Source organism: Lepidochelys kempii, chromosome 10, assembly GCF_965140265.1.
Source record: "Lepidochelys kempii isolate rLepKem1 chromosome 10, rLepKem1.hap2, whole genome shotgun sequence".
Classification (NCBI taxonomy): domain Eukaryota; kingdom Metazoa; phylum Chordata; order Testudines; family Cheloniidae; genus Lepidochelys; species Lepidochelys kempii.
The window spans coordinates 46,197,044-46,222,535 of record NC_133265.1 but is presented as its reverse complement, the minus strand read 5'-3'; the positions used below and the strand labels follow the sequence as shown (position 1 = coordinate 46,222,535).

General features: G+C 41.9%; 1 protein-coding gene across 6 annotated transcripts in view; it reads left to right on the top strand.

Annotated features, from left to right (window-relative positions):
* Positions 1 to 25,492, top strand: part of ZNF592 (zinc finger protein 592) — a 95,865-nt gene that overhangs the window by 5,753 nt on the left and 64,620 nt on the right. For 4 of the 6 annotated variants that reach the window (XM_073363249.1, XM_073363251.1, XM_073363252.1 and 1 more), the window contains exon 2: positions 918 to 3,262. In XM_073363249.1, coding sequence (XP_073219350.1) covers positions 926 to 3,262 — 2,337 coding nt within the window. In that variant the 5' untranslated portion in view covers positions 918 to 925. Of the gene's footprint in view, positions 1 to 24; positions 46 to 917; positions 3,263 to 25,492 lie in introns of those variants that run through there. The other 2 variants (XM_073363248.1, XM_073363253.1) reach the window with 2 other exon arrangements.

Sequence of the window (25,492 nt, the reverse complement as noted above, 5' to 3'; positions counted from 1 at the left end):
TACACTGAAGTGTTTGGATCAGCCCTGTACCTATGGAAGGAGGAGGTAGGGGGCACTGCCTTCCACAGCTTTCCCTGTAGCTCCAGGAGCAGCAGCTGCTGCAGTTACCCCACTGGCTCCCTGTTGGGTTGCACAGGAGGGAGGGGAGAGTAGCATCAATTGCTTCATTACCTGCTTCCCCTTCAGGCTATGGGAGCTCTAGGGAGAGCAGGGTTGGAATTTGACTGACTTTGGCTGAATGTAGAGGGCACCTAGGAAAGGATGTGCCCCTCTTCTACATAGCCACCCAGGGCAGTATAGGAATGGGGCACGAAGAGAAACTGAGAACAACTACTAACTTACAGCTCCCTGATTCTTCTCCCAGCCCAGGTTAAGGTAGACTTCCAGCTGTTCTAACTTGCACCAGCTGCCAGTAGTCCCAAGGAACCATGCACCAAGTGGGGTAGCCAGAGCACAGCACATTGCAGCTAATCCCCTCCCAGCCTGGCACAGCTGTGCTAGGGGAGTGTAGGAGACAGCTGGATGCCGACTGGAGGCTACTCTATGTTAGGAATCCACAACAGGGTATTTGCAGGTGGCTTGTGCTGCCTGAGCAGTCTATAGGGAGCAGAACAGTAGAGGATCTGCCCCAGAGTCTTGATTGCAGCTCCTTGGCCTTTTAAGGTAACACATTAGGCCCTGGGGCCAGAAAGGCTGAATGGCACTGAGTTAGTCCATCTACAAATGAACAATAAAATCCCACAGTGTTTAAACTGGAAGTTTAAGTGATAGCATGTTGAAACTTCCCATCCTAGCTTCCCTGTAGTGGCTAGAGTCCTAATTTTTTTCTTCATTAGTTAGAGTAAATCCAAGTAAGAGTTTAATAGATTTTTTTCCCAGAGACAAACTTTGATAGTGTGTTTCGCTTTTAATTGCAGCTTTCATCATGGGGGACATGAAAACCCCAGACTTCGATGACCTTTTGGCTGCTTTTGACATCCCAGACCCAACTAGCCTTGATGCCAAGGAGACCATACAGTCAACTGGTGAAGAGAACGAAAATCACTTAAAGCCATCAGGAATTTGTATAGATGAAAATGTGTCCTTGTCCCAATCAGTGCCGGCTCCTGATATCCCTGTTGTGAGTGTTATTGTGAAGAACACAAGTCGTCAGGAGTCCTTTGAAGCAGAGAAGGAGGGGAATCACCTTGGAACTGGTCTGTTACACAATGGGTTCCGTGGGTCTGATCTGCCATCAGAGGCTCACAACTTAGTGCACAATTATGGGAAATTTGATTCTGCTTTTATTAATGGTGATAGTTTGAAAAACTATTCTGAAAAACTGGACCAGTCGAAGTCAGAACCTTTACCCACATTCAGTCAGTTCAGCCCTATCTCCAGCCCTGAACCGGAGGATGCTTTCAAAGAAAACAGTATTGACAATAAACCAAAACATGCCCAAACTCCATATTTCCCACCAACTCCAATGTATATTCCATCTGCGGCTTCAGTTCTAGATTCACTTAGGAAGGTACCAGAGCCAGAATTGAGTATGTTTGATCAATATTGTAAAAAAGAACAAAAGATGGAGATTCATAGCCAGCAAGAAAATAGGCTGGAATTGAGCAGAAAAGAACAAGACAGAGTAGCAGAGAAGTTAGTAGAATCCAGCAAAGATCTAGTAGATACCAACAACTTCCTTGGAGAAGGCTTGGCGTTTGGAAGCTTCCACGACAATAACTTGAAGGAAAGCAGAGGGTCTATGCCTGAGGTGAACTTTTCTTCATCAATCCCACCTCGCCAACGTCTAAAGCCAGCTCACTCAAAATTGTCATCTTGTGTTGCTGCATTAGTAGCTCTTCAGGCCAAAAAAGTTGCATGTATTCCAAAAGAAGATCAAACAAGCCTTACAAAAGAACCTTCTGGCCATTTGAAAGATGGCATGAAAGGAAGCCCCAAAATGCCTAAGTCACCAAAGAGCCCAAGAAGCCCCCTAGAGGTGGTAAAAAAGGCCAACAAGCAGCCTGAGAGTCCTCGGAGTGTGTGCAGTGATAGTAGTGGAAAAGGCTCTCCATCCGTGGCAGCTGGCTCTCCACCAGCTATTCCCAAAGTTAGAATAAAAACTATTAAGATGTCTTCTGGTGAAATTAAAAGAACTGTAACTAGAATCTTGCCAGAAGCAGAAGAGTTGGGCAAATCTCCTGAGGAGTCTTCTGCAGAAGGTTTGGCCGCAGAAGAGTGTACTAAGTCCTTCCCTTCACCTGATACTAGTGCAGTCATGGAAAATGAGGCAAGCAAGGGTTCCACCAAAAATGCAGCTGCCACAGCTATTCAAGTGTCAAATGTTGCAAGCCCCTGTATAGATGATATGAAAACAGAGACTGCTGACAACAGCACACCCAAAGTGTCTTCGTCTCCACTGCCAAACTGTGGCAGTGATGGCACAAAAATAGGTAATGTAGGGCAGCAGCCCAACAAGAGGCAGCATCAGGGTATTGTGACGCAGCCATCTAACCCCACCACTTCCAGCCTCCTTCCCAAAGCCGTACATCTAGCAAATCTCAATTTAGTTCCACACAGTGTTGCTGCTTCTGTCACAGCAAAATCGTCTGTGCAAAGGCGAAGTCAGCCTCAGCTAACCCAGATGTCAGTGCCACTGGTGCATCAAGTAAAGAAAGCTGCTCCTGTAATTGTGGAGGAATTTAATAAAGTACTAAACAGTAACAATCTTGTGTCAGTGTATTCTCCAAACCTCAGCCCACCACCTGACAGTAATATTCAGTTACCTGCATCTGGGTATTGTTGCCTTGAATGTGGAGATTCATTTGCCTTAGAAAAAAGCCTAACTCAACACTATAGTAGGCGAAGTGTCCACATTGAAGTCATGTGTACTCAGTGTTCAACTCTGCTGCTGTTCTTTAACAAGTGTAGTTTGCTTAAACATGCGAGAGAGCACAAGAGCAAAGGATTGATTATGCAATGTTCTCAGCTGTTAATGAAACCAATTTCCTTAGATGAAATGTTTTCACCTTCTCCTACAAACTCTTCAGTGTCTTTGGCCCCTCAGACTTTGCATTTCCCAGCTCCTTCATGTAAACCCAGTGCCACATCAGGAAGTGGGACAGGAACCTCTATCAACACTCACCCAGCCATGCCTCTGTATGCAGACCCATTGAGACTAATCCGTCATGGACTAAAGTGTCTTGAATGTAACAAGCAGGCACAGGATTATGTTGCTCTAGCAGCACACTTCCAGAGAACCTCGGAAGATAATGAGGGACTGGTAAGTAATTCTTTAAAATCTTAACTCCTTTAAACCCAATAGAAATGTAACTACCATTTGAAAAAGAAAGAGACTAGACATCATGGTGGAAGTGAATTATTTAAGCTTCAATTTTGTATTGGGGTCTGTATGTCAGTGTATCTTGTGTCATAATTGTAGGGATGATGGTGGAAAGTAAAATAGAAAGCAGCTGCCAGTGAAGTTTTGGGCTAGGTATGCAACAGCACTGCGCCATGGACTGCAAAGATGGTGATTTTTTCTGTGGCTCTGGGGAGATTGCTCTCAAGTTTGGTCTTCAGTTCTGAGCACATGAATACCAGACCTATTGACTAGTTACTCACTGTCTATGCTTTGAAGGATGAGAGTGTAAACTATAGGATGAATTACACAGATTAATTAGAATCCTGGAAATGTAGTGCTGGTAAGGACATAGAGAGGTCATCTAGTCCAGTCCCCTCACTGTGGCAGGACCAAGTAAACCTAGACCATTCCTTACTGATGTTTGTCCAACCTGTTTATAAAAACCTCCAAAGATGGGGATTCCACAACCTCCCTTGGTAACCTGGTCCAGTGCTTAACTATCCTTAGAGTTAGACAGTTTTTCCTCATATCTAAACTAAATCTCTGTTGCTGCAAATTAAGCCATTACTACTTGTCCTGCCTTCTGTGGACATGGAGAACAATTGATCACCTTCCTCTTTATAACATCCCTTAACATGTTTGAAGACTGTTGTCAGGTGCCCCCTCAGTCTTCTATTCTCAAGACTAAACATGCCCTGTTTTTTTAGCCTTTCCTCATAGATCAGGTTTTTAAACCTTTTATCATTGTTTTGCTCTCCTCTGGACTCTCTCCAGTTCATCCACATATTCCTTCAAGTGTAGCACCCAGAACTGGATGCTGTATTTCTGCTGAGTTCTTACCAGTGCCGAGTGGTGCAATTACCTTCTGTGTCTGAAATACAACACCGTTAATACACTTCAAAATATTAGCCTTTTTTACATCTGCATCACATTGTTGACTCATTCAATTTGTGATCTATTATAGCCTCTCAGAGTCTTTTCAGCAGTACTAGCGTATAGCCAGTTATTCCCCATTTTGTAGTTGTGCATTTGATTTGTCCTAAGTGAAGTACTTTGAACTTGTCTGTACTGAATTTCATCATCTTGATTTCAGAGCTCTTTTCTAATTTGTCAAGATCATTTTGAATTCTAACAGGGTTTTAAATTCAGAACCAGGTTGGGAGTCATGTGATCGTATTTAATTTCTGGTTTTTGTAACGTTTTGAGGTGGGTTTTGTTTGTGCAGCATTTTGAACTCTGGGACCCTGGTAACACATGCAGCCCAGCAAGGCATAAATAGAAAAGGAGAGACTGGGGATATGTCCACACTGCAATTCAAAACCTGCAGCTGGCCCATGGGGCTCTGGCTAAGGGGCTGTTTAATTGTGGTATAGGCATTCAGGCTGGAGCCTGGGCTTGAGGACCCTGCCTGAGCTGGTCCCAGAGTTTGGGCTGCAGCTTGAGCCCAAACATTTACACCAGAATTAAACAACCCTTAGCCTGAGTCCTGTGAGTCTGAGTCCGCTGGCACGGGCCATTTGCTGGTGTCTAATTGCAGCGTACACATACCCTGAGAGGCAGGTGCAGTATCTGCAATAGCATCAGTCTGACAGTTGTGACAGCCTCTTCTTGGCTGTCTTGTGATGAGGCCCATGCCTGGCTAGGGCTTCTGGTGGGACATTAAAGAAGTGGCTTAGCACTTCAGTGCAGTCTGCTCGTCAGCAAGGGACTCAGTTTCCTATGTAATTGAAGAAGCTACTGCCCTGCTGCTTTTCTCCTGGGTTTCTTCCCTCTGAGTGAGCACTGATCTCCAATTCTAAGGAATGCCACCCTGAGAATCTATGCAGTTCTACCTCTCCTTTGCCTGCCCTCCCCATAGGTATGAAGGAGAGGGGGACATTCCATTCTTGCACACTAAGATCATGCCATCTGATTCTTTGAGGGTCTGATCGATCATACAACATCCTTATTAAATACTCAAACAGCCATAGTTGAATAGAAGGAGAGATCTTTCCTCGCTTACTCTTTAGAAAAAGGCAAAGCCTTCCATGTATTTTTGGCTGCCAAAATTATTTATTAAGTTGTATGTGCTGGCAGGCCCCAGATATAATTCCCTTAATTAGATCCATAAACAAAGACTACAAGCTGACAGGAGGCTCTGGAAGCATGGCTGACCATTCTTAGCATGGACACATTGAATGATCTGGAGTATACAGCTACAAATCTCTCACTAGAGTGTTCCACCTAGAACTGTATTTAATTTAAACAAATATTGGGAGCACTAAGATTGAGTTTCAGACTTGCTCTGGCCCAGTATAGGTGCCATAATTTCTTTCTTCTGTTTTCTCTTCTCTCTTCAGTACCTCTATTGCATGCAGGGAATGGATTACTTGATCCAGTATTCTAATCTTAGACAAAGATTCATTGATTTTTAAGGCCAGAAGGGACCCTTAAAATTGTCTAATCTGACCTGCATAACACAAGCCAAAGAACCTCAGTTGGTAAAATCTGCCTCAAACCCGTAACTTGGATTTGAGCGAGAACATATATTCTAGAAAGATAGGAACTCTTGATTTAAAAGCTTCAGGTGATGAAGAATCCACTCTATCCCTAGGTAAATTGTTCTACTGATAAGTTATCCTGACTTAAATTTTTTGCATTATTTCTATTCTGAATTTCTCTAACTTCAACTTCCAACCATTGGATTAAAGAGCCATCTACTACCAGAAATCTCTTACATATGTAAGTACTTGTGGATGATGATCAGGTCACCTTTTAACCTTTTCTTGGGTAAGCTTACACAGACTGAGCTGCTTAAGCCTTTTGTTATAAATTATGGTCTCTGGGCTTCAAATCAATCTTGTAGCATTTTTCTTTGTAATTTTTCCATGTCCTTTTGATGTGTGGACACAGGAACTGGACGAAGTATTCCAGTAATAGTCTCACTAATGCTGTATAAAGAGGTAACAGTACCTCCCTACTCCTTGATATTTCCTTGCTTATACATCCAAGGGTTGTGTTTGCCCTCTTAGCTACAGCATAGCACAGGTGGGAGCTCATGTTCAATTGGTTATCCGCTGTTATCCCCAAGTCCTAGTCAATGTCACTGCATTCCAGGATATGGTCCTCCATCTTGTACGACCTATGGTCCTTGTTCCTAGATGTATGATCTTGCTTTTGGCTGTGTTTGAAATGAATGATGTTAGTTTGAATGAGTTCACTTTACCAAGTGATCAACTTCGGGGTATGTAACTGACCAGGCCCTATCTTTATTTACCACTCCACCAATTTGTCATCTGCAGGTTTTACCAGCAATGATCTTGTATTTTCTTCCAGATCATTGATATTTAATAGTATTGGTGGCAAGAACAGATCCCTGTGGAACCACATTAGAAACACTCTCTTGTTGAGTGTTGTTTTTCTGTGTACACTTACTTTTTATGAGATCTGTCAGCTAACTAGTCCTTAGCCATTTAATATGGCTACATTGATTTTTATATAGTGTTAGTTTTATATCAAAATGCCGGTCAAATGCCGTACAGAAGTCCAAGTATATTAACTTAGTTACCTTTATCAACCAAACTTGTGTACTTACCAAACTTTTCAGAATTTTTTGTTTGATAAGACCTATTTAGTGTAAAACCATGTTGTTTGGAAGTAATTATACCACTGTTCTTTAATTCTTTACTGATTGCATTCCAGATCAACCTTTCCATTATTTTGTCCAGGAATGACATCAGACTAACTAGCATATACTTTGTAGAACATGCCATTTTACTCCTTTTTAAACACTGGGACAATATTAGTTTTTTTCCAGTCCTTTGGAGCTTCTCCAGTATTCTAGGACCATTAATTAACATTAATGATTCAGGGAGCTCTTCATCCAATTCCTCTAATACTCTTGGATGCAAATTATTGGGTTCTCCAGATTTTAAAATGTTTAATTTTAATAGTTGCTGTTTGTCATGGCCCATAGTTATTGATGGAATGGAAAATATTTCATTATCAGTGTCTGATATAAATATCATCCTGCTTGTATCCAAATACAGAACAGAAATATTAATTTCTGCCTATTCTGCATCATGACTTGGCAGTTATCCTTATCTAGTCTTGGACGTATATCATTATGATTTTGTTCGTTCCTAATATATTTCAGGAATTCCTTCTTATTGTCCTTAACCCTGCTGGTCTTTGCCTTTTTGTTGTTGCTGCCTTTAGCATCCCTATCAGTTGTCACCAGTCAGGAAATGCAAATTTGTATCCTTTGCTGTCAGCTTCCCCATTTTATATCTTATTGCTTCTTTCACCTCCTCACGAAACCTTCTTTCGTGATTGGAGAGTTGATTCTAATAAAGCATGTTTAAATAATTCAGTTATTCACACTTCTGAGGGATGACTTTCCTTTTTTTGGAGAGTTGCTGAAGCTTAACAGCTCTTTTCTGCAGTTAGCACTAAGGGGATGTCTACTTTGCTGAGACTATACCAAAATAGCTATACTGATGTAGCTATGCCAGCATAACCCTGCATTGTAGATATAGCCTTTATTGATGGAAGAGGTTTTTCCATTAGTATAAGAACATCACCTCTCCAAACAAAGTTAGTTACATTGATGGAAGCATTCTTCTGTGGACATAAGCTGTCTATACTACACATTTTGCTAACGCACGTTACGTTGGTATAAAGTTGCTGCATTTAGTATATTGCTTGTACATGTGCACACTTGGATCCTTGCATTAGCGTTGCATATACTACCTAAGATGCTTTTGTCAATGCATAGTGCGGTGCACCATGAGTAGATATCCCGGTATGCAGATTGCGACTGTCCAGCGCACTGTGTTTTGGGAAATTTTGGTAATATATCGTGGGGCAGAAACAAGTGGTGCAAGGGGTCAGCGTACCAGCATGCAACTTTCTCCATCCCATAATGTCATTCAAGGTCTGTAATTTTAGTGCCTTTTTAAAAAAAAAATTGCGTGAATATGCTCTGCCCTCCCCGCTATCAGTCATCTCTGACAGAAGCATGGAACCTGCACGGCTCTGTGCTATTATTCTGAGCATTGCAAGCACAGGATGCATGATCCTCTGGTATTTGCAGAGTCACAAGAAGAACCGCATCAGTGGAGAGCATGATGGTTTCATGGAGGACAGATTGCTGTGGGGGCGTAGTGAAAACCAATTCAAGGTGGCTGGTGGTGGTGCTGGAGCTGGTGGGCTTCTGTGCCCAAGAAAGGATTACTGACTGGTGGGATTGCATCATAATACAGCAGAACCTCAGAGTTACGAACACCTTGGGAATGGAGATTGTTCATACTGTGAAATGTTTGTAACTCTGAACAAAACATTATGGTGGTTCTTTCAAAAGTTTACAACTAAACATTGACTTAATACAGCTTTGAAACTTTATTCTGTAGAAGAAAAATGCTGCTTTCCCTTTATTTTTTTTAGTAGTTTACGTTTAACACAGTACTGTACTGTCTTTGCTTTTTTCTCTCTGCTGCCGCATGATTGCATACTTCCAGTTCCAAATAAGGTGTGCGGTTGACTGGTCAGTTTGTAACTCTGGTGTTAATAACTGAGGTTCTGCTGTACATGTTTTGGGATGACAAGCATTGGCTGCAGAACTTTCAGACATGAAAGGCCACATTCCTGGATCTGTGTGCTGAGCTCACCCCAGCTCTCCAGCGCAAGGACACTAGTATGAGAGCTGCACTGGCGGTGGAGAAGTGAGTGGTGATTGCAACGCCGGATTGTTTCCCATTAGTGGGAAATCATTTTTGGAGTTGGAAAAGCCGCTGTGGGGGCTGCTGTCATGCAAATGTGCAGGGCTGTTATTCATCTCGTGGTACGCAGTACTGACGCTTGGCACTGTGCCAGACATAGTGGATGGATTTGCAGTAATGGGGTTCCCAAACTGCAGCACTGTGAAAGATAGCATGCATATCCCTATTTTGGCAACCAGCTCATCTTGCCCCACAGTACATCAACAGAAAAGGCTACTTTTTCTGTGGTTATGCAAGTGGATCACCAGGGACTCTTTACCGACGTCAGTGTGGGCTGGTCAGGGAAGGTGCATGATGCTCACATCTTTAAGAACACAAGACTGTTCAGAAAGCTACAAGCAGGAACTTTCTTTCCTGACATGTGGATTACCATTGAGAATATTGAAATGCCAGTAATGATCCTGTGGAGCTCAGCCTACCCTTGGCTTATGAAGCTGTATAGTGGCCAGCTTGACAGCATCAAGGAAAGATTCTTCACCTATTGATCCTGTAGTTGAATGACAGTTAAATGTGCTTTTTGGGTGGGCTAAAAGAAGTATGGCATTGTTTACTCACAAGATTGGATCTCTGAGAAAAATATCTCCATAATTATAGCTGCCTGCTGTATCCTGTATAGGATCTGTGAGGCAAAGGGAGAAAAGTTGCTGGCGGGGTGGAACATGGAGGTGGACTGGCTATCTGCTGGGTTTGAACAGTCAGACACAAGGGGTATTAAATGAGCTCAACGTGGAGATATATGGCTGAGGAAGGCCTTGAGAAAGCACTATAATAGTGAGCCCCAGTAAAGTGTTTTGGTGAACTGTTCCTCCTTGCCCTGCAATTCTGAGGCCTATTAGGAATAGAGGGTGTTAGAGAGCTTATTCCTTCACCCTCCCACTTCCCTGCTCCTTCTTGTATGAACAGAGCGAAACAGTACCCGAAGTCTGAAGGTACAAACAATTCAATGTTTATTGGGGTGAACTTCCAGCAAGCTTAAATCCAAGTTCCTTTTTCCTTATTTTCAAATCCCAACTTACTTCCTGTTTCAGAGTAGCAGCCGTGTTAGTCTGTATTCACAAAAAGAAAAGGAGTACTTGTGGCTCCTTAGAGACTAACCAATTTATTTGAGCATAAGCTTTCGTGAGCTACAGCTACACAAATGAGCTGTAGCTCACGAAAGCTTATGCTCAAATAAATTGGTTAGTCTCTAAGGTGCCACAAGTACTCCTTTTCTTCTTTCAACTTACTTCCTGTTTGCCCCTAATTTATATAGTAATATTCTTAGCTATACCGTAACCAATCATTCTACTGAAATTTACCTAACTAATCCTAACATATTGTAACATGATTAGCTAACCAATTATATCCTACCACCTTGTTAATTTACACCCAGCAAAATTAATACAGCAGACAGAAACAATCACAGAACCAGACAGAGACCATGCAAATAAACAGTCATAAAGGAGGAACTATTATGACAAAACATTACAGAAGTGAGGATTTCACAACTACATTTATAAAGACAAAAGGGTTTCCCACCTCTGTCTATTGATAGATTGAGTTCTTACCAGACAGAAAACTATCAAAGTAAATTTCCTTTTACATCTTCTAGGCTCTTCCGATCTATTACCTCCATAGCAAGGGATCATCTTTTCAACAGCCCCAGATTGCCTTATTTCAATATGACGAGTTTGGAATGTGAGGATGTGATCATATGCTTCCCAGCTTATGGCTGCCTCTGCTGCTTAGCCAAAGGCCTTCGCCTAAGAACAGGGCCTCAGACTGTCACAGTGAGAGAAGGCCCTTAAACAGATTCTTTCTTTTATACCTCTATAACTAGCTAAATGATAAACATATACCTAAATTCTTAAAGTATAGGTCTTTACAGACAGGCTTGAATACCTATATCGTAACAGAGGGGTGTTTTGGTGTATGTCTATGAATATACAATGTCAGTGCACCTATTAATTTTCTGGTGCTTGCTGTACATTTAGAAATATTACACTATCTGTCACTAATCCTATGAGCTGTCACACTGTACAGTAACAAGTAAGTGGGTGCTTTCAGTACCACTTGGCATTCTGCAGTGTATGTTGGGAATTAAAGATGAATTATTTTCCAAAAAATATAATTATGAGTAACATAACCAGTGTGCCAAAAAATCTGTACAAGTTAAAAGCTAATACATTTAAAAACTTAATAAATGAATGTTCTTTCCTCTTGTTAAGTTCTGTTCCATTAATGTCCATTTTGGCTACTCATACAACAAATGTGGCTCTCACAGGTCAGTGTATATGAAGCTGTAGTTGTCCTTACTTTATCCTGGTGTGGAATGGTAGGAGTAGCAGCGTGGATTTGATTTAAATCACTATTCAGGAAGACTCAATTTAATCATGGATTATTACATAAAAGTGCATTTTTGTTGGTTGTTATAACCTTAATACATATTCTTCACAACTTGGAGATAGATGTAGGTTTCATTTTTAGAAGGTACACACTATACATTTTTAGTGATTTATTTTGAAAACTTTTCAGATTAGTTTTACAACTATATCAGAAAATGGATGGTGGTTTGGTTACTTCATTTACCAAAGGTAATTGAAGCAGATATTTATGAAGTCATTGGGAGGTGAACTATCTCCAATTCAACAGCTTACCCATTAATATTTGGAGGATTTTCTTGCCATGCTGTCTTAGGAGGAGAACATCACTAGACAGACATTTAAATAGTTTTATTTAACTAAAACATCAATGTTATATATTCTGGATTTTTTTTCTTCAACAGCAAACAAATAATATTTTAACAAAACAAGCATATGATTTTTTGAATTGAGTTAAACATTCAAGTTTTTTAAAATCAGGTTTGTTTTTCTTTAAATTGTTTGTAGCTAAAATAGTTAAATGAAATATTTTTTTTAAAAAAATTAAATTGACTATGTCAGCCAGGTCAACATGAGGAACTTAAAATATTGGCTTCTGCAGCTAAGTCTGTCGTCTTCACCTTCGTTTTCCTGTTTGTTCATAATCTGGAAAAGAAAACAAGCTTTCCTGCTTTTTCGGGTCCCCAATGATTTCTCAACTTGGAATGAATTCTTCCTAAGGAAGAAAATATTCTTTCTACACCGGCAGAAGAAGCTACTGCTGTTAAAAGTGAGATTATCACTTCAACAGTCTCTGAATCCAAGTGCTTAAGTGACATCCACCAGTTCACTGGTGTGACTTCCTTTAAAACATCATGAGCAAACTTCCTTGAATGGTTCACCCTTAGCTCTGAAGTTTATTATAGTTGGCATTACGGAGGGATGATTGCCAGATGTCAGTGTCATAGCCAACTCCTGTTCTTCAGCAGTTAAGGTTTGACCCTGGTACTGAGTATTGAGAATATTTGCAAGAGAATGAGCTGGAGACAGTGCTTGTCCCATTTGTTTTTTTAATGCTTGTAATTTAACTCTGTCATCTTTTTAAAAGATCTCTCTCAGTTCCTTCCAAATTTCAGCAGCATCAGCAATAAAACAGCTGTTTCCCTGCATTTTGTTCAAGGCTACAGAAATAGGCTTTAGGATACTCAGCATGTGTTCAACATTTCTCTTAAGCCCAATGTTGAGCAACTTTGGCTGTGACAGGGCCATCTATTTTTTCATGATTTTGTTCACAAACTGTCGTCAGTTTAGGCCAGTTCTTGATATAGTGCTCAAAACAGTCCACTCCTGAGTTCCATCGCACGTCTTGGGGGAGAGTTAGCTTGGTTCCTCCCACTTTTTTCAGAGCAGCTGCTGCAAAGTGGTTGTTACGGAAGTATTTTGCAATTTCAACAACATTAGCCTTTATTTCTGGAACACTGAAGTCTTTGGCTAGGAGGTGCATCAAATGAGCACCGGAACTGTATGTTATTAACTTGGGACGCTCTTCACTCTCTTCTAACTAATTTCTTCTCATCTTGGATACATTTGCAGCATTGTCTGTGACCAAGCTGCGTAATAGAAATTTGAATTTTTTTTCACAGTTTGTTATAGCTTTTACTGCTACTTCTTGTAAATATTCTGCTGTGTGTGGATTTCCTGATGTATCAATTGTATCTGTAAGGAAGACGTTTCCTCCTTCTGTTGTCCCACAAGCACATACAACAGGATCATTATGGACATTGCTCCACCCGTCAAGACTCAGGTTAACAATTTTACCCTCTAGACCTTTTGCACACTGCTCAATTTCTCTTTCATACACTTTATCCAGCAATTTGCCTGTGACATTTGCTCTGTTGGGTGGACTGTATCCTGGTCTTAATGACTGAACCATGTTAATGAAGTGTGGGTTCTCAATCATATGGAAAGGAGAGTTCGTTGCATAAAGAAACCGGGCAATTTTTTCAACAATTATCTCTTTTTGTAATGTGCCGGTTCTTATCACCAACTTATCTGTGGTTGTTTCTGGATGACGGAGATTTTTTTTCCTTTTTACTACAGGTGATTATATTGTGGCTATGTGACATACATGATGTGACTGAAACACTATCATTGGCAGATAACTCTGCAACTATAGAAAATGATGGTGATCTTGAAGGTGGATAGTCTTCAGAATCCTGTATGTTGAGGATAGAGTCTCCTAAGTCAATGCAGTTATTTAATTATTATTATTACCATACTGCTCATTTAGTACTGCTCATTGCATTCCCTGACGCTCAGTACCTGTACTACTTTAAAGGTGAAATTGTACAACTGCATCTAAAATGATAGTACCATAGAGTAACACCTATATTTTTTGCTGAAACAGAATTCAAGAATAGTCCAGAAGGAAGACAGGCAGTCCTTAAGAAAGAAGGATGAAATAAAAACCAACGTGAAGATCCTGCATGTTCAGACATGTTCCTTTCATCATCTTCAATGCAGCTTCCTCCTGAGAAGGAACACTTCTCATGATGTTTCATTTGGGCAACCAGGCCTTGCATTTCTTTGTTGTACTGGTTGCATTTTTCACGCATGCCTGTCTTACCCACAGGTTGAGGAACTTCATTAAAATATTCCCAAACTGGGTCTCTTTTATGGCCTGCTGCCGTTATAGGTTTTCCCTTCTAGTGAGAGAATGGTATGGTAGATCTCAAATCAATGAAGGCTACTCTCAGAAAGATCTCAAGACTTCTGCTCAAACAGTTTTACTTTTGTTTCTCCTGCCTGTCCTTCCCTTCTCACAGTTATCTCCAGACTTCTCGTTGTCCAGATCTATTTTGCTCCCAACAATCTTCTATTCATTGAATTTTTTGAAACTTTGCACTTTTAGAGAGAGGTAAGGGATTGACTCTGTACAGATTTGCAGAGGGACAATAGGGTTGAGATCTGTTATTTCTCACCTCTATATATTTAATTATTTTAAAACATTTTTGCAGTTAACAAGCATGTTATCTCTGGAGACACACATCCACAGTTTGAGAACTGCAAAACTAATCATCTCTGATGGTATCTTCTAGACTGAGCACTGAGCCCCATCGGGTAGATAGAAAGATTAACGTAAATCTGTACAGAAGCTTCTGGAACCCCATAAGATTGGGTCCCTAAACTATGAACTGTTGGAACTCATTTACAAAACTTTTCTTAAACTTTACATGAATATATAGTCTCATGCTATGGAATTAGAATTTATAATCCCTATTCCATGATGAGATAGGTTTTTCCCTCAAAGCATTTTATCAAAAAAATCCAATTTAAATTTTAAAAATCCGATTAAAAAAAATCATTGATTTTTATCCACCCTGAGGGGTAATGTGGTGCCATGTGGAACATTGATTGTATGTGTAAGGAGGTGCTAAACTGGAGTTCTCCATGGATAGCAAAGGGAGGGAAGCCTTTGATTGTTGAACCTGTAGGTTCCACAAGAGTCTGCAGCATCTGTTTGCTTCTAGAGAAGACCCATTATGTATGGGTGCAACTCCCTTTCCTTTTCCTGCTTTGACTCGTGGGCCTTTCTCCTGGTCCTGTCTGCTCTTTCTTTCCCACACAGTCTGCAGTATTCACCCTCCAAGCCCTTCTGCTCATGGTCTGATGCAGCACTTGCTTGCATGGCCTTGCTGAACATGTTATCTTCAGTCCTCTTCTTTCTTCTCCTTATCTGTCATGGTTGCAGTGGCAACAGCTAGAGATAAAACACAGAGGTACCATTGTCAGTGTAGTTGCAATGGAAAGCAAAAGTTAAGGTTCAAAACTCCCTTCCATTGCTCCCCTAAAGTTTGAAATAAAATGTGCTTATTGACCATTCTGCTTGGGAGTGTTTGTGCATAGCACCAGCCATAGTGAGTATGGCCCACCAGGGGTGAAGGAAATGGCTCATTCTGGTCACAGTTGTTAACTCCACTGCTCAGGGGTCACGGAGACCAGAAGCTGCCCCTCGCCACTTAAAAATCCAGCAATTTTTTTGCAATACCTTTTCCTGATTGTCCAGCTTGGTGTGCACACCTAGCATCTCTCTCTTGTTGTGTGCAACTGCCCAGCCAACCATTCCGGCTATGCATCCCAGATACGCTCTGACCTGGAGTAGACAGGAAATACCAAATCTCCTGGGACTGTGGGGAGAAGAGGCTGTACAGGCATAGCTATGGTCCAGCTATAGAAATGTGGACATCTATGAGCAGATTGCATGGGGGATTCAGGAGAAGGGGTACGACAGGGATCAGCAGCAGTGCCATCTGAAAGCCAAGGAACTGTGGTTGGCACACCAGAAGGCCATGGATGCCAACAATCAATCCAATGTTAAGCCATGGACCTGCTGCTTTTACCAAGAACTACATGAAATACTTGGCAGAAACCCCACCACCACCTAGGCCATGGTGGATACCTCGGCAGGGTCAGAGTGCAGAGTTTGGTGAATATCTGAGACACAGATAGGTATCTGCTTTTCATTCCTCTGAAGAGTTATACAGAGCAGTTTGTTTCTGTACACAGCGACATCCCTAGAATCCTCCTGATAGATGCCAGTGAAATTTTCATGGAGGTCCTCTGCAATCCTCCTCTTCAGGTTTCTAGGGATGGCAGCCTTATTTCTTCCTTTGCAGTTGGATACTTTCCCACACCTCTGCATGAATATGAGATAATAAAAGGAGTTGATGAATGGATTGAAACAGAACAAGGCAGGTATGGCTAGAGAGATGAACAAAGAAGATGGTCATAGGCCCGTTGTACACTAGAAACTTTGCTGGTATTGCAGTGTTGGTTGGGGTGGGTTTTTTTGTGAGGCGTGAGAGTGGTGATAGTTGTATACCAGCAAGAGCCAGACTGCAAATGCGGTGATTCTGGCGTAAAAGTGCCTTTGCCAGTATAGCTTATGTTGCCAAACCGTATAAGCACTCTGTAGCTGGTATAAGCTCTGTGTACACTCAGAAGTTTTGCTGATATAGCTTTACTGCCAAGCTTCTTCTGATGTAGACCTGGCCTTAGTAGCTGTTGGAGGAGAATGATGTGGATGTCAGAGTTGCCAGAAAGGATTACAGTAATCAAGATGGCGTGATTATTGCAATTTTCTATACTTAGCAGTAAAATTCAATACCCTGAGGAGGCTAAATTGGTCTAGAATATAATGATTGTCTCTTCGGTAATGCAGATTACCAAGAACACATCATCCTAATTCATAGCTTCCCACTCTGGTTCTCCGTTGGACACAGTTCAGTTCATTTTCACTGTACTGACTTTTAAAGCCCTGCTTGGTGTTGGTGATCTCTCAGGTAGTTAGAGCTGCCTTTTTCTGTGGTGATGAACCTGATGGCTTCACATAATTGGAAAAATGGAACTGTTTCCAAATTGGAAAAGACTCCGATCTTCAGGAGAAAGAGCTCTTACAGGAGCCAGGTGAAGGCTGTGGAGCTTGTTTACAGACTAAAAAAGAATTAACTCTGCCCTCTCCAAGTTCAGAACTAAATGCAATACCCCTCACTTCAATTTGGCTTTCTTGTGGTAACAATCATAATGCAGCAGCATACTTGCATCTCATATAGCCTATTTTTTCTAAAAAAGGCAATAACTGGTAGGTGTGGAAGAGACTTGTGTTAACTTCTTTGTGGAAGATACTCTAATACAGGGGTGGGCAAAATTTTTGGCCTGAGGGCCACATCGGGGTTGCAAAATGGTATGGAGGGCCTATCCCACTTCCTGCCCCCTGAGTGCCCCCCCTCAGAACCCTCAAGCCATCCAATCCTCCCTTCCTCCACCGCCCCCCCCCCGCTCCCTATCCCCTGACTGCCCCAACCCCTATCCACACCCCCCCCATGTCCCCTGACCGCCCCCTCCTGGGACCCCTGTCCCCCCAGAACCCCACCCCCATCCAACCCTCCCTGTTTCCTGACTGCCACCTCCGCACCATCCAACTGCCCCCTGTCTGCCCCCCCCACCCCGGGAGCTCCTACCCCATATCCAATCCCTCCTCCCCCTTACCATACCACTGAGAGCAGCAGGACAGGCTTATTGGAAAGCCTGGAAGGTGGGCGGGTGCAAGCCATGCTTCCCACGCAGCAGCATGGCTGCAGGGGAAAGGCAATAGCGGGGGAGAGGCTGGGGACTAGCCTCCATGGCTGGGAGCTCTGGCTGGGCAGGACGGTCCCGCAGGCCGTAGTTTGCCCACCTCTGCTCTAATACTACAATGATGGGTAAACTTGGAAAAACCCATCCAGATAAATCATGAGGGCCTAAATGAGTCTCATCTGTGTGGACCAAAAATAAAAAACAGGACCTTAACAGTTCTGGAAGCAGCAGCAGCAGGATTTGGATACAGCTTGGATTATTAGAGAAAATGAGAGAGGAGTCTGAGAACTCCCATCTTATAGGCTGACTAAAAGTGGGGAGTTGGAGAGGTTTGTGGAGAAATGATCAAGCATTTTTATGACATGTTGAGGTTGATGGAAAAATATTTTCATAGAATATCAGGGTTGGAAGGGACCTCAGGAGGTCATCTAGTCCAACCCTCTGCTCAAAGCAGGACCAGTCCCCAATTTTTGCCCCACATCCCTAAAGGGCCCCCTCAAGGATTGAACTCACAACCCTGGGTTTAGCAGGCCAATGCGCAAACCACTGAGCTAATATATGCAAAAGCCTGTGTCCGAAGTTGTCCAAAGTATGTCAAAGATAACAAATCCAGTTTGGCCTGTTATATAAAATAAACAATAGGCAGACTGCTACCAAATGGATGTGTATTGAGCTAAGAAAACTGACTAGAGGTCTTCAAGTTTCTGCTGTGGACACAGGTTGGAATAACAGTGAGCTGAGAGATTCCAGAAATAGAAAGAAGTGGACATAACTCAATTTGTCTTTTGATTGGGTCATCTTAATGGGGTGAGTTTGCTACCCCTTTTTGGATGTTTCTGGGAGTCCCTTGGCTATTTGCATAGGCTTGTGGATTGAATAGTTTTGAAGAAGGAACCTATTTGCAGGAAAGGGAACAAGCTTCACAGCACGATTGCCACTACCTATTGGGAACCAGGAATCAACCCATACCACTACTGGGCCTCTGGCTGGGTTTGGGGTATTGGGTGTGGGCGCTTATAAAGGTGCAGAAATAGTGCTGTTTAGTGAGGAATATATCCAAACTGAAAGAGAGCTTGTATGGTCTTGGGAGTTTCCTCAGAGGCACTCAGGGATCAGGAGCAGAGGAACTGGAAGTTTAGAATGAGCTAGGTTTGGGAGGTCTTAAGATGAACTCTGCAATTGGACAGAAGAATAAAAAAACAGGAGGGTGGAGGAAAGTGTGGAATGGAAGGATTCAGAACAGTCAGCAGAAGAAAGTGTGGGTAGGAACCTACTGAGTGGCATAGAGTAAATGGATTGACGGTCACAAAGGGGCAGATTTGAGGCATAGCTAAAGAGGATGGAGGTGGTGAGCAGAGAGGGAATGTGGAAATGGAGAGGTTAGAGAAGCAGAGTTTGGTGAATATGGTCAAATGAGTGGTTATTTTAGCAAACAGAATTGTTGACCCAGGTTTCAGGGTGGTGGGAAGCTAAAGGGTCAGAAGGGACATCATGGAATCCAGTAAGGGTGGAGGATTGTGAGGAGAGGAAGAAGAGGATTTAGCAGGAAATTCAGAATTAAGGTTGTTGAAGCAGTAGAAATGCCTGTAGCTGGGACTGTCACCTGATGTGCTGAGACTACCTCTGAGCCTGTTTTCTGTGCCAGTTTGGGCCTCCAGAACCCTGTCTTGTTGAGCCAGATACACAAGCCTGGTGCAACATAGACCCAGGGTCTGAACCATACCCCCAAAGCTGCAGACTTACCTGAAAACAGCTTAAGAAGTGCTCCAGTGCTCAGACACTCAGCTCCCAATGGGATCCAAATCCCAAATAAATTCATTTTAGTCTGTATAAAGTTTATACAGGGTGAACTCGTAAATTGTCTGCCCTCTATAACACTATTAGAGAGAGATGCACAGCTGTTTGGTCCCCCAGGTATTAATCACTTACTCTGGGTTAATTCATAAACAAAAGTGATTTTATTAAATATAAAAAGTGGGATTTAAGTGGTTTCAAGTAATAACGGACAGAACAAAGTAAGTTACCAAGCAAAATAAAACAAAATATGCAAGGCTAACTTAATACACTAAGGATCTAGTTACAAATACTAACTTCTCACCCTAGATGTTCTCTTGTGTACAATCCTTTTCAGACCAACGTTGTAGTTTATGGTCTGGGTCCAGCAATCACTCACACCCCTGTAGTTACAGTCCTTTGTTCCAGTTTCTTTCAGGCATCTTTTTGGGGTGGAGAGGCCATCTCTTGAGCCAGCTGAAGACAAAATGGAGAGGCTTCCCGGTCCTTTTATATTCTCTCTCTTGTGGGCAGAAATCCCTTCGTTGTTCTGTGCAAAATCACAGCAACAAGATGGAGTTTGTAGCCACCTGGGCAGGTTACATGTCCATGAATGATTCAGCTCTTTGCAGGCCAATGCCATTGTTTACATGTTAGTTTGAACGTTCCCAGGAAAGCTCAGATGTGGATTGGCGTCTCCAAAAGTGCATTGTTAGTTAAGTACTCCCAGTTACTTGAATAGACCCGTCACAATATATTGGCCAAACCTCCCTTATGTGTTTCCTTCAGCAAACACTTCAAATACAAGCATAGAGCCAACACTCATAACTTCAGATATAAAAATTATATATGCATACAAATAGGATGAATATATTCAGTAGATCATAACCTTTGAAAAGTTATGTTACATGACATATCTAGCACAAACCATATTCCAGTTATGTCATATTTATACTCATAAGCATATTTCCATAAACATAGAGTGTAACGTCACACTGCCCTTTATAGTTAGCATATACCTTCATCTTCTGCTGTCACTTTGGTACAGTTTGTACAAGTGTTCTATACATACAGCTACTGGTTATCAGTGGACAGGTGCCAGGGTCAATGTTAATTTTAACAGTACCTTCTAAAGGTCCTGCAGTACTAAAGAGGTTCTGTTTATAAAAAAAAAGCATTGCAATTACTTAATCGCATATCATCATCATTAAATAATTTTGAAACTTCAGTTGTGTATCAACGAAGACCATGCCCCACATGCTTATAGACACTGAGGGCTTTGTGTGGCCTACAGGAAGCTGATGGTGATGGGTGAGTAGGAAAGAACCTGGTCTGACTGTTCCAAAGCTCTTTGCAGAGCTGACAGTTAGTAAAACTATCTTCTTTCTTCTGATACTGAGTCATTTTGACAATTGTTTTATTGAAACAGGAAGCCCAATGATGCCATTTTTACACTGCCACTTTTCAGAGTGGAACTATACTTTAGCCTTCGATTTCCTGACTTGCAAACACCCTTACAACCACAGGGCCACATCTGATAAGGTTTTACAGGTAATATTTATTTTTGACCTTAACTCTAGCTCAGTGAGGTTTTTGTTTCTCTGGGAAACTAATAAGTAAAGGAGGATAAAATTCATGATTCTAAAAGGACTGCGCTACTCATCTGCTTTTTGTAATCTGTCTTTAGAAAGAAAAATAAAGCATTATGGACAATTAAGTACTGGTTTGTTTAAAAAATCTTATTGATAAAGAGCAGGTAGGGGAATATGTAGGAAACTTGACCATATATAAGGTAGCAGCTCTCAGTCATGTGCATCAGAAATTACTGACAAATGAATATCTTAAACTGCTGCCAGATCTTTGTCATGACTTTTCAAACTGGGTGTATATTGGAGAAATGAAAAGGGCATTTGGGAATTAATTTCAATCTCTTGGTCTTTATTTTTTTTAAAAGGTCTTGGAAAGAAAAAAAACCATGGAGGCTCTAGGGTGAAATTCACTTCTGTGCAGAGGGGCAGCATAATGCTTATGTTCCACTTTATCCCTTCTGCATTGTATGCATGTGACCGACATAGAGCTGGAGCAGTAGTTGGAACACTGACTAAATAGGCCCTCTTGGCCTAGGCTAGGAGGCTGAGTTCTCGTCTTACCTGTGTCACTGATGATGATAAATCTGTGCCCTTCTGTGTAGAGAGGAAGGTTTCATAGCCTGACCTCAGGAGGTCAGTCAAGTATTGTTTCCCCCAACATGTTACGGATGAGGTAACTGAGGATCTGAGACACGTTGTTGTTGTTTGTTTTTTTTAATCATTTCTGGCAGAGTAAGAAATACAACCCAGGTCTGTAATGTAGCAGACCTAACTGAATGACACTTATCTATACTGCCTCACAGAAGGAATGACAAATGTGAGCTTGCCTGTGCATCTTTAAAATGGGGCTACCCACCTTCACAAAGCCTTTTGAAAACATTAATGTATACTTTAAATGCAGATATCATCAAGCAAATAGCAACTTCGAAATCCTTTCAGGCCTTGCTCTAACCTCTAGACCATACTCTCTTCTAAGAGCTAGGAGCAGAATCAAGGAATCCTGTTACCACTGTTCTCCTGCTGTCATAGGAAACAGTTGTACAAACTGTTTGGAGAGAGTGTGTTGCATGCCTTCTAGTGGCTGGTCCTCAACGATTGTGAAGAAAACCTTGACAATGGTCACCACCCTGATCCTACTGTGACTCATCACTTCCCCGATCCCCACTCATTCCTTGCTCTGTGAGATGAATAGCTGTTGGTGAGGCAGAGGAGGTGAGTGAAGGGGTAGTAGTGGGTAGAAGAGGAATGTGTGCAAAAGGTTGGATGTGGGGAAATGAGACTGGAGGGGGAAGTCCAGTGCTTCAACACTGCGTTGGTTACACTCCATCCACTTGTTAAATGTATTAAACAATGAAAATGGAAAAAAAAAATTATCTACATGGTAATGAATGTTAAAGTGTTAATCTGAAAAAGTAGGGTGTGCTAAAAATTGTAATCAGATATGAACACAAGGAGAACTTCTGGAGTATTTTAAAAGGTTAGTCTCTATTCCTGTATTGAAGGTTAGTAATGCCAGAGACTGTGAACAACATTGAACTGTAGATCTGATAAGACACTCATGTAAAGTTTTGTTGAAAAGTGTTGTCGGTTTGGTTTCCTCACTGAAGTAGAAACCAGAGTGGCAATCTTTGCCCTGAGGATCTTATGCAGGCATGTGATAAAAGTGCAAAGGGAAATTTTATATATGGTTTGTAGATTGCGAGACAGCATTTGATAAAATCCAACACAGGATACCACCCATTCGTGAGAGTAAAGGAAAGGATTACTTGTGGCACCTTAGAGACTAACAAATTTGTTTGAGCATAAGCTTTCGTGAGCTACAGCTCACTTCATCGGATGCATTCAGTGGAAAATACAGTGGGGAGATTTATATACATAAAGAACATGAAACAATGGGTGTTACCACATGATCCATTGTCTACAGCCAAGCTCTACGATACAACCGCATTTGCTCCAACTCCTCAGACAGAGACAAATGCCTACAAGATCTCTATCAAGCATTCTTACAACTACATTACCCACCTGCTGAAGTGAAGAAACAGATTGACAGAGCCAGAAGAATACCCAGAAGTCACCTACTACAGGACCGGCCCAACAAAGAAAATAACAGAATGCCACTAGCTATCACCTTCAGCCCCCAACTGAAACCTCTCCAACACATCATCAAGGATCTACAACCTATCCTGAAGGACAACCCATCACTCTCGCAGATCTTGGGAGACAGGCCAGTCCTTGCTTACAGACAGCCCCCCAACCTGAAGCAAATACTCACCAGCAACCTCACACCACACAACAGAACCACTAACCCAGGAACCTATCCTTGCAACAAAGCCCGTTGCCAACTGTGCCCACATATCTATTCAGGGGACACCATCATAGGGCCTAATCACATCAGCCACACTATCAGAGGCTCATTCACCTGCACATCTACCAATGTGATATATGCCATCATGTGCCAGCAATGCCCCTCTGCCATGTACATTGGTCAAACTGGACAGTCTCTACGTAAAAGAATAAATGGACACAAATCAGACGTCAAGAATTATAACATTCAAAAGCCAGTTGGAGAACACTTCAATCTCTTTGGTCACTCAATTACAGACCTAAAGGTTGCAATTCTTCCACAAAAAATCTTCAAAAACAGACTCCCGACGAGAGACTGCTGAATTGGAATTAATTTGCAAACTGGATACAATTAACTTAGGCTTGAATAGAGACTTGGAGTGGATGGGTCATTACACAAAGTAAAACTATTTCCCCTTGTTTATTCCCCCTCACTTGTTTGTTCCTCCTCACTGTTCCTCAGACGTTCTTGTCAACTGTTGGAAATAGCCCACCTTGATTATCACTACAAAAAGCCCTCCCTCCCCCGCTCTCCTGCTGTTAATAGCTCACCTTAAGTGATCACTCTCGTTACAGTGTGTATGGTAACACCCATTTTTTTCATGTTCTGTGTGTGTATAAATCTCCTCGCTGTATTTTCCACTGAATGCATCCGATGAAGTGAGCTGTAGCTCATGAAATCTTATGCTCAAATAAATTTGTTAGTCTCTAAGGTACCCCAAGTCCTCCTTTTCTTTTTGCGAATACAGACTAACACAGCTGCTACTCTGATTCTTGAGAATGTAACTGATCTCAAGATAAAAATCCTGTATTTGGGGACAGAAAGCAGCAATGTGAATGAATGAAATCATCTGACTACTGCAGCATCAAGGTTGCACTTTGTCTCCAACTGTTTAATATATAGGTAGGAAGGTATAATGAGGTCCAGAAGACACCTATCTGGACATACAAGTCTACAAATCAACAACAGATACATGAATAATCTGAAGATCTTCCCTAGTTGAAGCAATGCAAAACAGAACATGCTTATTGCCATGAACAGTATCAGCAGGAAATATGGAGTGAGGAAGTATGATAATGATAATAAGTAAACATAGTGATGCACAAATTAGGTAACACCTATACCTTGGCCATTGAATGGTGGAACAAGCGAATAGATATCCCTGTTTAGGGAGTCTAACAACATCAGATGAAAGAGATGACACAGTAATCAAGCTTCTAAAAATGTATTCAGTAATTTTCAAAGGCTCCTGCATTGTTGAAAGTCAAAACTGAATATTTGCACTTAATTGCTGAAGGGCTACATATGGTCAACTCTCCTGTATGGATGTGAGAGCTGGACACTTAAAAAGGACACAGATCAAACTCAGAACATTTGAATTCTGGTTTTCTAGAAGAATGTTTAGTTAATTGTATAATGAACCCTATGAACAAAGAGGTGATGAGAAAGATTAATTTAAAAGGAGCACAGTGACTTGAGATCCTACGTAAAGGAACATCTTTTTGTGGACACATAGCTTGCTGATCCCTGAGTGACTCACTTCCAACACTCTGGCTCTCATGCAAAATTGCAGGCGGAGGAAAAAGACAATTATATCAGAAATATCACCAGATGGACTGCCCATTCAAAAGAGGGTGGAAGGTAGATGAGGTAATACCTTTTATTGGACCAATTTCTGTTGGTGGGAGGGAGAAGCTTGTGTTGGTCTTGTCCTGAGACCAACACAGCTATAACAACACTGTAAAGAAGAAAACTGGACAAGCAACGAGGAAGGGGCAGTGGCTTGAGAACACACCTGTCTGCAGCTTAAACCAGAAAATGGAGATTTGTTGAGGGGTCTTGGGAGTGGAGGAAACTGAGGAGTTGCTGAAACAAGATGTGCTGTGTTTAAAACTTTTTTCCTGGGGGGAGAGTTTTACTGATACTCAGTGTTTTTCAACTCCTGGGCTTGCCTACATAACCTGCAGGATCAACGGGCAGCGATCAATCCAGTGGGGTCAACTTATCACGTCTAGTCATGATAAATCGACTGCCGACCACTCTCCCGTCGACTCCGGTACTCCACCGGAGCAAGAGGCGCAGGCAGAGTCGACCGGAGAGTGTCAGCTGTCGACTCACCACAGTGAAGACGCTGTGGTGAGTAGATCTAAGTTACGTCTATTTCAGTGACGTTTCTGGGCCCACCCATATCCCCCAGCATGTAGGTGAGA